Source organism: Monodelphis domestica, chromosome 2, assembly GCF_027887165.1.
Source record: "Monodelphis domestica isolate mMonDom1 chromosome 2, mMonDom1.pri, whole genome shotgun sequence".
Classification (NCBI taxonomy): Eukaryota; Metazoa; Chordata; class Mammalia; order Didelphimorphia; family Didelphidae; genus Monodelphis; species Monodelphis domestica.
Genome location: NC_077228.1, coordinates 56,201,447 through 56,214,962, shown reverse-complemented (window position 1 = coordinate 56,214,962; position 13,516 = coordinate 56,201,447). Strand labels below are relative to the sequence as shown.

Genomic DNA, 13,516 nt, shown 5'->3' with positions numbered 1-13,516 from the left:
CATATAAAAGAGGTGTTGGAAGTCAGGGTTATTGTTTTAAGTCTCTGAGACATATGAACTATCTTAGGCACCTAAGTCCCTCCCCATCCTGGTTCCTCCAAGTGAAATTGAATAAGGAGAAATGTAAAGTCTCAAGCTTGGGTTCAAAAAAGTCAACAGCACAAGAAACGACTGGGGAAAGCCAGGCTAGCTGGTATGAAAAGTGAAATCTACCAATACAATAACTCAACTATTTTAGAACCTTCAGTTTGCAACTCTGTGAGATGAAATGAAGAAATGAAGTCGCAGAAGGAAACAAACTTGTCTGAGGTTACACAGCTAGCCAGTGTCAGAGTCCAAACTCAAATACATATCGTTTGACTCAATCTTTTTCCTTTTTTGTTATGTTACACCACCTCTCAGATAATTCAAAAAAGTCTCAACCCTTTTAAACATCATAAAAAGTGCAAGGATTTAGGTTCCACAGGTCTTCAGGCTCCTTAGTGCTAAGCAGAATAAAATAAATTCTTAAGAGACTACAGATGTTCAGAAAGGTTTACACTATTTTTTGATGGTCAGGGAACATCATTCTTCAACCTAAAATAAGTTCTCCACTAACTGCAATTTATATCTACCAATGGTCTTTGCTTTGCACTAACTTAGACCACAATGTTCTGGCTTGTTAACTTCATATGAAAACTTTATTTTGATTGTCCCCAAGAAAGCACGATGTTTATAGAACAGCTCATACTTAAACAAGTTCGTTTTATTTTGAACACATCAACACACTGGTACTTCATGACAGCCTCTGGTGAAGGAGGAGGGGGAGTTGACTCTTCTTCCACTGATGGGGAATCAGACTCATGATAAATGAAGTGATTTGTTCAGGAAGCCAATAATAGCTGGCAGACTCCAGAACTCTATCTTGATCTTGGGTTTTAGAGGATAATGCACCATCCTTATTGAGAGAGGCAGACCCAGACCTGCTCGTGCTTGACTGTATACATCGCCTGGTGTGTCCTTTGAGTACAGCGTCTCTGCCCTACAGAAAGCCTAAAGCCAATCAGGAGTCTGAGCCAAGTCTAGCGCCATTATGCTGGGCCCCCAAGTTGAATAAATGGAACAGGATTAAACTTTCACACAAATCAGCATAGGGATAAGGCCCAGAGTGATCACTGTACTTCTAGTTTGGAAGACTCAGTCCCTCCCATCCCCCCCCCCCAAAAAAAAAAGTAGGACATTTGTCCAGTAAGCTTGCTTTGGCCCTAATTATAGGCCATGGAATAATTTAAGCCTACAAATGATGCTCATCTATTTACTGAAATCACAAAACTCCATTTCCCCTCTAAGAGGTGGAATGTCACACACAGTTTAACCACTTTGTGGAGGGAGAAATAAAGTGCAAAGAAGAGGGACTTGCTCAGTATTAAAGAGACGAACTTTCAAAGTTGATTGGTATTGATGATTAACAACAAAGTGGTTGTTTCTAGTGGGACTTTTTCTTTTTCTTTCTTTTTTTTAACCCTCACCTTCTGTTCTAGTAATAGCTCTAAGACAGAAGGGTAAGAATTAGGCAACTGGGTTAAGTGACTTGCCCAGAGTCACACAGCTAGAAGTGTCTGAGGCCAGACTGGAACCCAGGTCATCCTGCCTATAGGCCTGGCTCTCTATCCACTGCTGCCCCTAATTAAGAAATTAAGTTTACCCTCTTAGAATATATATGTGTGTGTACACACATATACATGCAGAACCACAGGCACCTGCATGTGCACATATACACAAATCAAGGAGAGAGAGAAGATTCTCCTGGTTGTTCTATAAATTCACTTCACCCAAGTGAAAAGAAGAGAAAGTACTCAGAATGAAAGCACATGATGGTTCTAAGAAATTCATTTTCAACTCCTACTATCCAGTGCCTTGGCTCTGATAGCCCCAAAGCGCTTTTCCAGGTCTAGCAAGTTTTGGTAAAATTTTTCAGCAGTCTCTTCATCCAGATCCATCTGCAAAAGAAGCAGAAATAGGGATAACAAAGGCCCCATTAAGGAAGGAAAACGAGATAAAAGGAAGGAAAATATCCAATAGAACTGCAATCAAGAGAAGATGAAGAGGCTGGCCAAAAAGTGTTGCTACAGCAATCACATGGGGCTAAGTCAAAAGGCAAGAAATAGAACGCATCTTCACCAGAGTTGTCCCATTAAGAAGATAAGTTACTATAATCCAAAGATGACAGAGAATAGCAACTTCTTCTTGCAAAGATATAAGAGAAAAGTGCCAAATTCAGGGAAAAGCTCAGGGCTACAAATCTGACTCCAATACATTAGTTTCTTTAATGTGTATCAAAAGCAAAGAAACCAATTTCTTCCTTTCAACTCAGCATTCATCCATCTTGAGGAACTATAATGCATGATATTTGAAGTCAGTAAATTCAGGCAAAGGATGCCTAACAATAGTTAGTCTTGAAACTGACTGAGTAGGGGAAGAGAGGCAGGCCGGAGAGTGATTTTTAAAAAAGGAAGAATGAAAAGAACCATGAAACAATGAAAAAAAAAAACAGAAGAGAAAGAAGAAAGTTCAGGAAAGGTCAAAGATAAGCAAGGCAGTATTCAACTGTAATATACATTATTTATATATGTATATACATATATATGAATATAAATATCTATACATACTTATTAGTTTCTATGTAAGCCTCTTATTACCTTTATTATATATGGAAATATTCATGTTTGAGGTTTGTCATATTTATAATACAAGAGAAAATATTTTAAAATAATTTTTTAAAGTCTTACCTTCCGTCTTACGCTCACTACTGTGCATTGGTTCCAAGGCTAGTCAATGGGGGTCAAGTGACTTGCCCAGGGTCACACAGCTAGAAAGTGTCTGAGGCCAGATTTGAACCTAAAACCTCCTATCTCTAGGCCTGGCTCTCAATCCACTGAGCCACCCAGCTGTCCCCTTAAATAAAATTTTAAAAAGAAAGATGATGCCAGGGTGGGTGTAGTAGCCCTTCTCATCTGACCACTAGGTACATTTTCCCAACTAATTAACTGTTAATAGTTCACAAAGAGTCTCTCTTTTTAATGAAGCTTACCTTTTGAGGGCTTACATAATTGTGTCCAAGACCTGTGGTCAGGCTGTGATATTTGGTTAAAGGATTCAGGAATTCTGGCTTTTGTCGGAAAAGCCATAACTAGAAAAGAAGAACAAAGAGTGAACTAGTCACACCTACCTTAAGCTAAATCTTGATATCAAGTTCTTTTAAAAGTCTTAAACAAATTTCAAAAGCCCATCAATCATCATTTGGCAAAATCACTTTCAGCTGTAAGAGCTTATAATTGCTCAACAGCTACTTGGAATTGTTGAACAATTCAATCCAAGGCAGAAAGAAGGATGGCCAAGTGGTCCACCAGCCTTGTCTGCAAATTATTTACATTAAAAAAGAGAGGCCTGGCCTTCAAGGCCTACCTTAAAATACCTGGTATGAAGTCTAGTTTTTTTTTTTTTCTCAAAGTTATTTGGCTTATGCCAAAAAAGGGTTTATATAGTTCACTGAACAAATAGTTTTAAAAATAAAATATTAACCTCTGGATTTAAAGATCTCTTTCCAAAAAGATACTCCAAATATATGTAATGTCTGTTTTTACACAAACACATACATACACACATATATGTTTATGAATGTATAAGCACACTCAATATTTTTTCATAGTATCATCTGGTAAAAAATGATTGTTAGTTTTCCTGTCGGACTTTGAAAACAGGAGAACTAAACCACATTTCCCAGTTCATGTCCCCCATTCAATCAAGTTACCCAAAGTACTAATGGGGCCCATAAACCGTACCACACGGATTTGTGGCCTTCTCTCTGAGATAAAAGAAATCTCAAATGACTTAAGAGCACTCTAGACATTTCTAGATACCCCAGACATGGGAGTCATTATCATCCCCATAATTCAGAACTAGTTTCCATAAAGTTAAAACAGAAATAAATTGGAAGAGGCAAGGGGAGGCAGCATTTCCCTTGTATGTGAGGAGCTGATTCCAAGTCCAACCTTTCAGGCCCAAATGAAGACCCATTTACTCTGAAATGGTCCCTCCACTAACCCACTCCCCACTCAGCCACTTCCTTTCAGTAAAATTATGGCATTTATTGTCTACACTAGTGATGGTGAGCCTTTTAGAGACTGCATGCCGTGCCCCCTCCCAGAGATGGTTTGCCATGACCACCCCCCCAGTCCTGAGCACCCTCCCTCCCCCCTTACCCCACACAGGGGAGAGAGGAAGCATGTCCATTTAGCTGCTAGGAAGGGGGGTGGGGAGGTATGGTGGAGAGGGGGAGGGGAACAGCTCCGCCCAAGTCCCTCTGCCTTTCTAGTAACAAATTCTGTGTGTGTGTGTGTGCAGCCATATACCCAGAGAACAATCTGCCTGCCATCTCTGCACCCGAGCCATAGATTCACCATTACTGCTCTATACCACACAAGTGATATTTTATATTGTCTTCTGTGTCTGTGTTTTAGAATCGTTTTTCCTCTTTTCCTTTGGTATTCCCATTATACCTGGCACTTCTAAAGCGTGTCTTAAAGGCTCCTAAAAGAAGGAGGCCTTCCACGGTCCTGACACTACAGAACCTGAGGCTGGGAGAAGGCTCTAAACGTTCTCCATCTGGGTGGTCCCCGAGAGGAAGGGATCCTTTCTACTCTGATCTCCAACATGTCCCCCTGCCAGCTCCTCCCAGGCTCTGTCTGGCCTGCTTCTGCTCTCCTCCCCTCATTAGGCTCTGCTCCTGCTGCCCGCTGCCTTTGCGAGGCGCTAACCCTTCCCAAAGACATCCCTGCAGACTCTTAAAGGCAGCGGGCCCGAGGGCTCAGCCTTCTCTGGATTCTAAAGGTGTAAGGCCACTGTAAAGGTGACAGTTTCTACAATTAAGTTGTCCCCCACCATGAATTAGATTGATTCCAAAAGCATTTCCCAGGTGGACGGTTTCTCGGCCATTTTTCTTTCGCCCCAGGCCCCAGGCACTCCAAGAGTTCCATATCTTTCAGCAAGATATACCATCAGAAACTACTGAATTTCAGACTTTATCTCCTAGGCCACTTCCCATCAAGGCCCCAAGGACATACCAAGGCTTCTGTGCCATTGTAAGGTGTTGATGTGAAAGAATTTATAAAAAAGCGTAGCTGAAAAAAAGAAAAAACAGTGCCATTTGATAACATGTAACTTTTAGCACACAGATCCCTGAAAGAAACGCATCCCTCCCAGAATGTCTTGTCCCTCCAGCATATAAACAATATAACTCAGATCGCTCATAGCTAAGTGTTTATCCATTCTCCCTTGGAGATGAGAGCCACCTTGGAAATGACTCTACAACTTGGCCTCTCTGGGAAGTCAAAAGGGCACTTACTATTTACCCGAGATGAAACCAACATCAATTCTATATTATGTGTACTTACTCAATTTAAAGACGGAGAAGGGATAGAAAAAATCCCAAACTCAGGTAGTTACTATGATATAAGGAGCCAAGGAAAGTAGCATGTGAAAAAGGAAGAAAAGGAAAAAGGGCCTTTTAGGGTCGAGTCACATAATCCAATGACCTCAATCAACCGTCTCATTTCCTCAATAGAAAAAAAGTCTAGAATTCTAACCCATGCCTTTAGGACATTAAAATCGCTCACACTACAGAGATAAGAAAATTTTCCAGAGACAAAAGTAGGTCTATAGATACAGACAACTAAATGAAGGGCCAGCAGACCTGTTTTATAATTGCTAGAAAATAGGGAAAATAAGAACTGTAGGGTCGCCAACCCTTTAAAAAAGAAGATTCTTTTAAGGGAGGAAACCAGCTTACTGACAAGTAACTCTTCAGATAGCATTGGGTTGGAGTGCCAGGCAGAGTGCTGCACCAGTCACCTATTAAACAAGCTTTGAATTAAACCACAGGATATACTAATATGCTAGTGAGCAAATAACTTCCTGTGCTTACCTTCATCTACTCTGACCCTGACCTGAGGATGTTTGAAAGAACACAGCACTCACCAGAAATATGAATGGAATCAACAGTTTCCAGATGAAAGGCGGCAGAATTCCGTAAGTCAAATTGGTCATCACAACCCCTGGGCACACTACACTGGAGTACAGGCCCTGCGATACAGGAAGAGACAGGATGAGGGAAATGGGAGTGACAGGTTGATTAAGGAAAAACAGCTTCTAAGGAACTCCCTCCTACAATAACTAAACCTCTGAGGTCCTATGGATGATCTACATAAACCTTCAACACTGCAAAGATCAATAATTTAATCAGTCAGCAGGATACTCTTCCTCCACTGATGCAGGTTATAATTCCTCTTTCTATTCACATTAGACATTTGGCTTCAGGATTTATTGTGGTCAAAAAAACTCTGGCTGAGGCCAAGCTGGAGCCGGCAGGCCCTTGTAACCTTAGCTAGACTTGTCCTTGACCATCAACCAATCTATCACTTGGCAGGGACGTGGAGCCTTCCAAGGCTCATAGGATCTGCCATGGCAGATGACTGGTATTGCTTGCAAGAAACAGGTGATTTCCACATGCCACTAGGAGGTATCTGAGTAGGCCTTTCAGGCTCTGTGCCGTCTGGCTCCAGGCCATCTTTCCAGAATGATTATACATTCATCTACCTTGTAGGCTCTACTTTTCAACCAAAGGCCCACTCATGGCTCCCTATACCTAATTTCCCATCTCTAGATCTTTATATAGGCTGTCCTCCCTGCTTGATAAACACTCCTTCCCCCTCGGCTTCTTTGGATGCCCTTAAAGGCCCTGAAGCCACCTCGTACAAGTAGTGTGTTCTGACTTCCCCAGTTGTTAGTGTTCTCCACCACGCCATGGGGCAGCTAGATGGCAAAGCAGACCGAAGGCTGGGCCTGGTGTAGTCACACCTAGCTGTGAGAACCTGGCAAATCACCTCTGGATGGCCTGAGAAAAAGGATCCACTGGAGAAGGAAATCGCCAACTACTCCAGTATCATCGCCAAGAAAAGTTCAAGGAGAGCTAAGGTCCATGAGGTCATGAGGACTAGGACAAAGCCAAACAACAACAAACTCCCCCATGACTCTTGTACAGATCCTGTATTTACTGTGTACAGTGAAGTCTAAGCTATTTGAGGGCAGGAACATTCATTTAACGTTTTGTATCCTTTAGCGCCTGCAACTTTCTTAGTGGGGGAGAGGGCTCCTACTTTTAGTGAATTCATTAATACCTGGAATGCCCAATGAGAACACTCTGCTTATCTTTGTTGGGCATCTGACAGTCTCAGAGAATGCTCTGGGAAACTGAGCAATTAAAACACTTGCCCAGGATCACACAGAGGTAAGATCTGAACATGGGCCTTCTGGCTTTCTATGCCAGCTCTCTATTTGCTATGCTGTGCTGCCCCTCCTTCCTGGAATGCTATAGGTGAATAAGCAATGCTTGCCGAATTGAAATCCAAAGTTGTTCTCTCTTATCTTATTGGATCTTCCCCTGGTGAGTTAGGCAGGTCAGACAGTGCTATTTCCATTTTAGACATGGGAAATAGGAGAAACGGAGTGACTTGTCTAGGATTATAGCCCTGGTTGATAAGAGTACCAGGACTAGAGCCTGGGTCTTTGGCTGCTAGAGGAGGTCCACGGGGCTAACCCCTGCAGGGGGAATTCTGCCATTCCCCTAACACTTACAGACTTGTATTCAGTGAGTACAGTACCTGGAACATAGCAAGCACTTAATAAATTCTCATTTCCTTCCTTCCTTGTAACTCCCTGTCCAAGCTAAGATCAAAGAGTTCTCCAAAATCACAGCTGCTACAATCTTCTCCACAGTCAAGTTCACTAACAAGGAAGACTTCCTCAAATCTCTCTAGACCTTTCACAGCACTCTCATGGTGTGACTTTGGGGCCATTTTTGCAATCATCATGAACAGAAAGAGCCAAACAACTACTGGATACACCATGCAATCTAATAAAATCTAATAAAAGACACAAAATTTTAATAGAGAAATTTAAGTTCATATAGAATCACAGATGGCAACTTGAGATTTACAATTTGAATATTATCATTCCAACCTTTTCCTAGGTCCTAACCATCAGTTTGAAGGCTGTTTCTTCTCATTAAGAGCATTCAAGTCAGATCAATAGTAAAAAAAAAATTTCCTGAAATATTTCTAGTCATTTTACAGACCAACTTTAGTTATCAGGAATAAAAAAGTCATATTCATATGAATTTAGGGTCTCCAAAGCGCATCCCTTACAATCCTATGAAGATGGAAATAAATTCATCTTTTTTGTGACATTTGCAAGACACCAAGAATTGTCTTTGATCCAGCCTCCCAATAAATCCTAGTGAGTGAGGGGCTATTGGTATTGTTATCCTCATTTTAAATAGGAGGAAACTGAGTTTCAGAGGGTATAAAGATTTGCCCATGGCTACACAGCTAAACACGATCTGAATCAGGATTTGAACCTAATCTCTTCACTCCATATCTTATATTTATTTTTTTTAAACCGTTATTTTCCATCGTTGGATCAGTACTGTATATTGGTTTCAAAGGAGAAGGGTGGGACGGGATAGGCAAGGGGGGTGAAATGACTTGTTGAGGATCACACAACTAGGAGTGTCTTGAGGCAAGATTTGAATCCAGGACCACCTGTCTCTAAATCCACTGAGCCACCTTGCTTCCCCCAATACTTCTTATACTCTAATCAAAATAGCCTGCTGATTTCTACCTCACCACTAAGATGATAACATCAAATTCTTAAGTACCTCCTCACCTGTTGGTTAAAATTCCTGTTCAGAGCCAGACTCAGAAGGTCAGTGGCATATTTAGAAGAGCTGTAGGGTTCATGGCCTTTGACGTGCTGGAAATCTTCCAGTGTGAAATTAGATTTCTTGGCATTGCTAGAAGATGTCCAGATGACCTGAGATGGAATGTCAGGGTGACAAAGCAGAGGTTCTAGCTCCCGAATCTGAGACAGAAATGAAAAGCTTCTTTTAGGGTTACTAGGAGCACTCAATGCTTACCACAATTAAATGAATCAAATAGAACCAAAATCCAGTTCATAAGCACCACAGAGAACGTAACTGTAACATCACCCCTCCAGTGATCAACTTGTCTGGATCGACTGGTCTTTTAATACCCATGATTCTAACATGAAAGATAAAGGTTTCCAGAATAAAATGCTGACGACACAACATACACAACCCCAACAGGGAAGAAAGTGGGGGACTGGAGAGAAGTTCTTAGAGAGATATGGGAGTGCACATGGAAATTCTCTGATAAGCTAAAGGAACATACATAAGATGGAGCAAATACAAGCCCATGCAACCATGGATAAATAGAATTAGATGGCACAGACCTGTAAGAATATCAAGAAAACTAAAGTCCAAAGGAAAAAATTTTGCAAGTTTCAACCTAAAACAACAAAAAAAGTTTCCCTAAACTTTGTTCAAAAAAGAAAAAAAGAGCAGTGCATTGTTTGGGACCAACATCACAATGTTAATAAGTTGTTTTGTTTCTGTCTTCTGTTAAGGAGAATTATCTTCAACCTTACGTGGAGAGAAGATAAGTACAGAGAAGACAAATCAAGAGATAATTAAGTCCAACATATGTGAGGAATAAATAACTTCGATCTGAGTTCATGTGTCCCAGACAAAGAATCTCAAGCTAGATAAAACAATCAAACCAATACAATGCTAATTAAGAGATCACTATAAATTTAGAAGATCCATGGTGGCTTGTCACTAAATTGTATTCTTGACCCAGTTGGTTAAGTTCTGCAATCTAATCATTGTCATAGATGAAGTCAATATAAAGGATCTGATTATTAAGTCTGCTGATGACTCAAAACTGGGTGGACCAGTTGATGAATTGGGTTACAGAAATGTGATCCAAAAGGATAGGGCCAAATCTAATTAGATGAAACATTGCCTTACACTGAAGACTTTGCCGAACACATAAAATGACAGACACAATTCAGTTGGACAGTAATTTTTATGTGATTTTTTTTTCAAGTCCAGACTTGAAAAACTGTAGTTTTAACAGTATAGGTAAAGTCTCAGAGAGAAAGCTCCCTTTACCAATACAGAATAGCACTTGATCTGCAAATTACAGGCTTAGAGAAAGGTTAAATGATTCACAGAGGGTCCCACAGCCAGTATGTGCCACAAGTTAGATTTGAACTAGTTCTGCCCAGCTCTAAGGCTAGCCTTCTATCCACTTATACCATGCTACATTCGATGTGATCTGGGACTAAAGTAATAAGAGTTCACAACAATAGAAGTTAATAGTTTCAGTGTTCCCTGTGTTCATCACAACAGACCTAGAATATTATATTTAGCTCTAGGTATCATATTTTAGGAGGACTACTGGGAACATGCAAAGTATCAATATGAGTACTATCATGATAAAGGAATCATGTTATATATATGTAGAAGGTTTGAGGAGGGAGGGCACATTTAACCTTTAAGACAGAAGATTCATGAGAATTTAAGTGTCTTTCAAATAAATATCATTTAATATAAATGTATGAAATACACTTGGAATATGCAAATATTTGTTATAGACAGGCACATTTCAGCCCAGCCTAACAAAGAACTATAATCAGAACAATCCATAGTGGAAGAGACTAGCTCATAAGAGTTCTCTATCATTAGAAGTCAAAGTTCTACTGGGCAGGGAGTTTAATAAAATGATCTCTAAATCCAAAAGCTGTTTTCTACTCTAAGATTTATAGTTCTATGTTTCTTTACACCTAGATCTACAAGATCTAGTTTTTGTTTCCTAAGAAGTATTTTATAACCTAACTCAAACAGGACAGGGAAGCTAGAAGGAAGTCAGATAAGCACAAGTAGCCTTGATATTTTTTTTTTTATTTGATTTAAGTAAGTGCAGCATGGGAGAGGAATATCCCACCAAAAGGCCACACAAATATAAGATGTGAATGCTTAAATGCTTTAGACAGGTAGCATTCAGAATAAAAGGAAAAAAATAGGAAGAAAATAATTTAATTCCCAGCTTATACCATGACCAATTAAAGAATAAGGAAAGGCAAAATATAAAGAGAAATCATGTAGATTCTAAGGGATAAAAAGGAAACTAGTAAACTGCTTTTAAATTATACTTTATACTCTGGTGATTAAATTGCATCCAAATTTATAGCTTTTAACTAACTGAGCCATTATAATTACTGACAGCTATCCATAAGGGGTAGCAAGTGGGGAAATCATCCCTAACTCTTAACTAGGGGGACAGAACCTTGAGCTGCTATATGGATGAGGTCACTATAACTGTCTTCAAGGGGCCTAGTTGACTGAGAAGAGGGAAAGGTACCTGCTAGTTAGTGTGGAAAAGAGAAACCTGAAGCACACACACACAAAATTGCAACTCCTTCCCTGAAATACATCCTTTAAGCTGCATATTTTCCTTTTATAACATTCTTTTTTTCCTTCCAAGTTTACTCCTGACATTCACAAGCCTCATATGCCCCATTTGGGATCCCTTTAGGGATGGTCTTTGGGCATGGCATGGTGCATCACTAGACTTCATTTGTTTCCCTAAAGCAAGCAAATGAAAACTGATATGTGAAATGAATCTCTGGAGTTGTTGATTTGAGGGAAAGAGAAGACCGATCAAGTGTTAGGCCTGAGCAATAGAAACACCCAAAGAAATATTAGAACCTATCTTGGATCAGATGGCATGTGGTGAGATAATGGAGCAGAAGTTCCAAAGAGATTGGATTAATAATGCCAGCCATGTTTACAGGACCAGTGAAAAAACAGAGGAAAGGAAACAGAAAGTCCCTGTAGATTTCAGTATTTGTGAGACTGAACCATCTACCTGACATAAAGTGACATCTCACAGGACAAATGAGGTCCCAGAATGGGCCTGTCTCATTCTTAAGAAAATAAGATAGGCCCACTTGTAACAATGGACAAGAGCTACCAGAAAGAGTTCATGAGCATTTTGTATATTAAGCTTTCTTTTTTGCCATATTTCTGAAGAGGGAGGAGGTGGCAGAGAAGATGGAGGATTAATCCAGGCACAGGAGAGTCTAATTACTATTTACTTGAATTAGTAGGGCAGAAGCAATAACATGAATAATCAAAAATCTATTCAAGAGGAGAATGCATTATCTCAATAATTAGTGATGTCATATTTACATTCTGAAACCTACAAAGACAGTGAAATCAACACCACAAAACCCCATTTTGGGGAATATACTCCCTGAGAGGTAGAGGGCTGGTGATCAAAAGTATTCTGGATCCATGAAAATTTGAATTTAACATTGTTTATAAAGTTTATAAAGAACTTCCTACCCAAACTAATTTACTTATTTAGTGCCATACCCATTGAACTACCAAAAAACTTCTTTACTGAATTAGAAAAAACCATAACTAAGTTCATTTGGAAGAACAAAAGATCAAGGATATACAGGGAAATCATGAAAAAAAAATGCAAAGGAAGGAGGACTTGCAGTCCCAGATCTCAAACTATACTATAAAGCAGTGGTAATCAAAACAATTTGGTACTGGCTAAGAGACAGAAAGGAGGATCAGTGGAATAGACTTGGCGTAAATGACAAGACAGCAAGACCCCAGCTTGGACAAATGGACAAAATTGTCCAAAAAAAAAAAATGGACAAAAATGGACAAAAATCCATTATTTGATAAAAACTGCTGGGAAAATTGGAAGACAGTGTGGGAGAGATTAGGCTTGGATCAACACCTCACACCCCACACCAAGATAAATTCAGAATGGGTGAATCACCTAAACATAATAAAGAAGGAAACTATAAGTAAATTAGGTGAACACAGAATAGTATACATGTCAGACTTTTGGGAAGGGAAAGACTTTAAAACCAAGCAAGACTTAGAAAGAGTCACAAAATGTAAAATAAATAATTCTGACTACATCAAATTAAAAAGTTTTTGTACAAACAAAACCAATGTAACTAAAATTAGAAGGAAAGCAACAAATTGAGAAACAATTTTCATAAAAACCTCTGACAAAGGTTTAATTACTCAAATTTACAAAGAGCTAAATCAACTGTACAAAAATCAAGCCATTCTCCAATTGATAAATGGGCAAGGGACATGAACAGGCAGTTCTCAGCCAAAGAAATCAAAACTATTAATAAGCACATGAAAAAGTGCTCTACATCTCTTATAATCAGAGAGATGCCAATCAAAACAACTCTGAGGTATCACCTCACACCCAGCAGATTGGCTAACATGACAGCTATGGAAAGTAATGAATGCTGGAGGGGATGTGGCAAAGTAGGGACACTAATTCATTGCTGGTGGAGTTGTGAATTGATCCAGCCATTCTGGAGGGCAATTTGGAACTATGCCCAAAGGGTGATAAAAGACTGTCTGCCGTTTGATCCAGCCATAGCACTGCTGGGTCTGTACCCCAAAGAGATAATAAGGAAAAAGACTTGTACAAGAATATTCATAGCTGTGCTCTTTGTGGTGGCAAAAAATTGGAAAACGAGGGGATGCCCTTCAATTGGGGAATGGCTGAACAAA

General features: G+C 39.8%; 1 protein-coding gene across 1 annotated transcript in view; it reads right to left on the bottom strand.

Annotated features, from left to right (window-relative positions):
- Positions 1-724: 724 nt before the first annotated feature.
- The window catches only part of HSD17B7 (hydroxysteroid 17-beta dehydrogenase 7), a 26,707-nt gene continuing 13,915 nt past the window's right edge, over positions 725-13,516 (bottom strand). The window contains exons 6-10 of the mRNA XM_001369972.3: positions 8,761-8,955; positions 6,016-6,120; positions 5,103-5,159; positions 3,071-3,169; positions 725-1,979 (exon numbers count right to left, since the gene is read on the bottom strand). Coding sequence (XP_001370009.1) covers positions 1,875-1,979; positions 3,071-3,169; positions 5,103-5,159; positions 6,016-6,120; positions 8,761-8,955 — 561 coding nt within the window. The 3' untranslated portion in view covers positions 725-1,874. The remainder of the gene's footprint in view (positions 1,980-3,070; positions 3,170-5,102; positions 5,160-6,015; positions 6,121-8,760; positions 8,956-13,516) is intronic.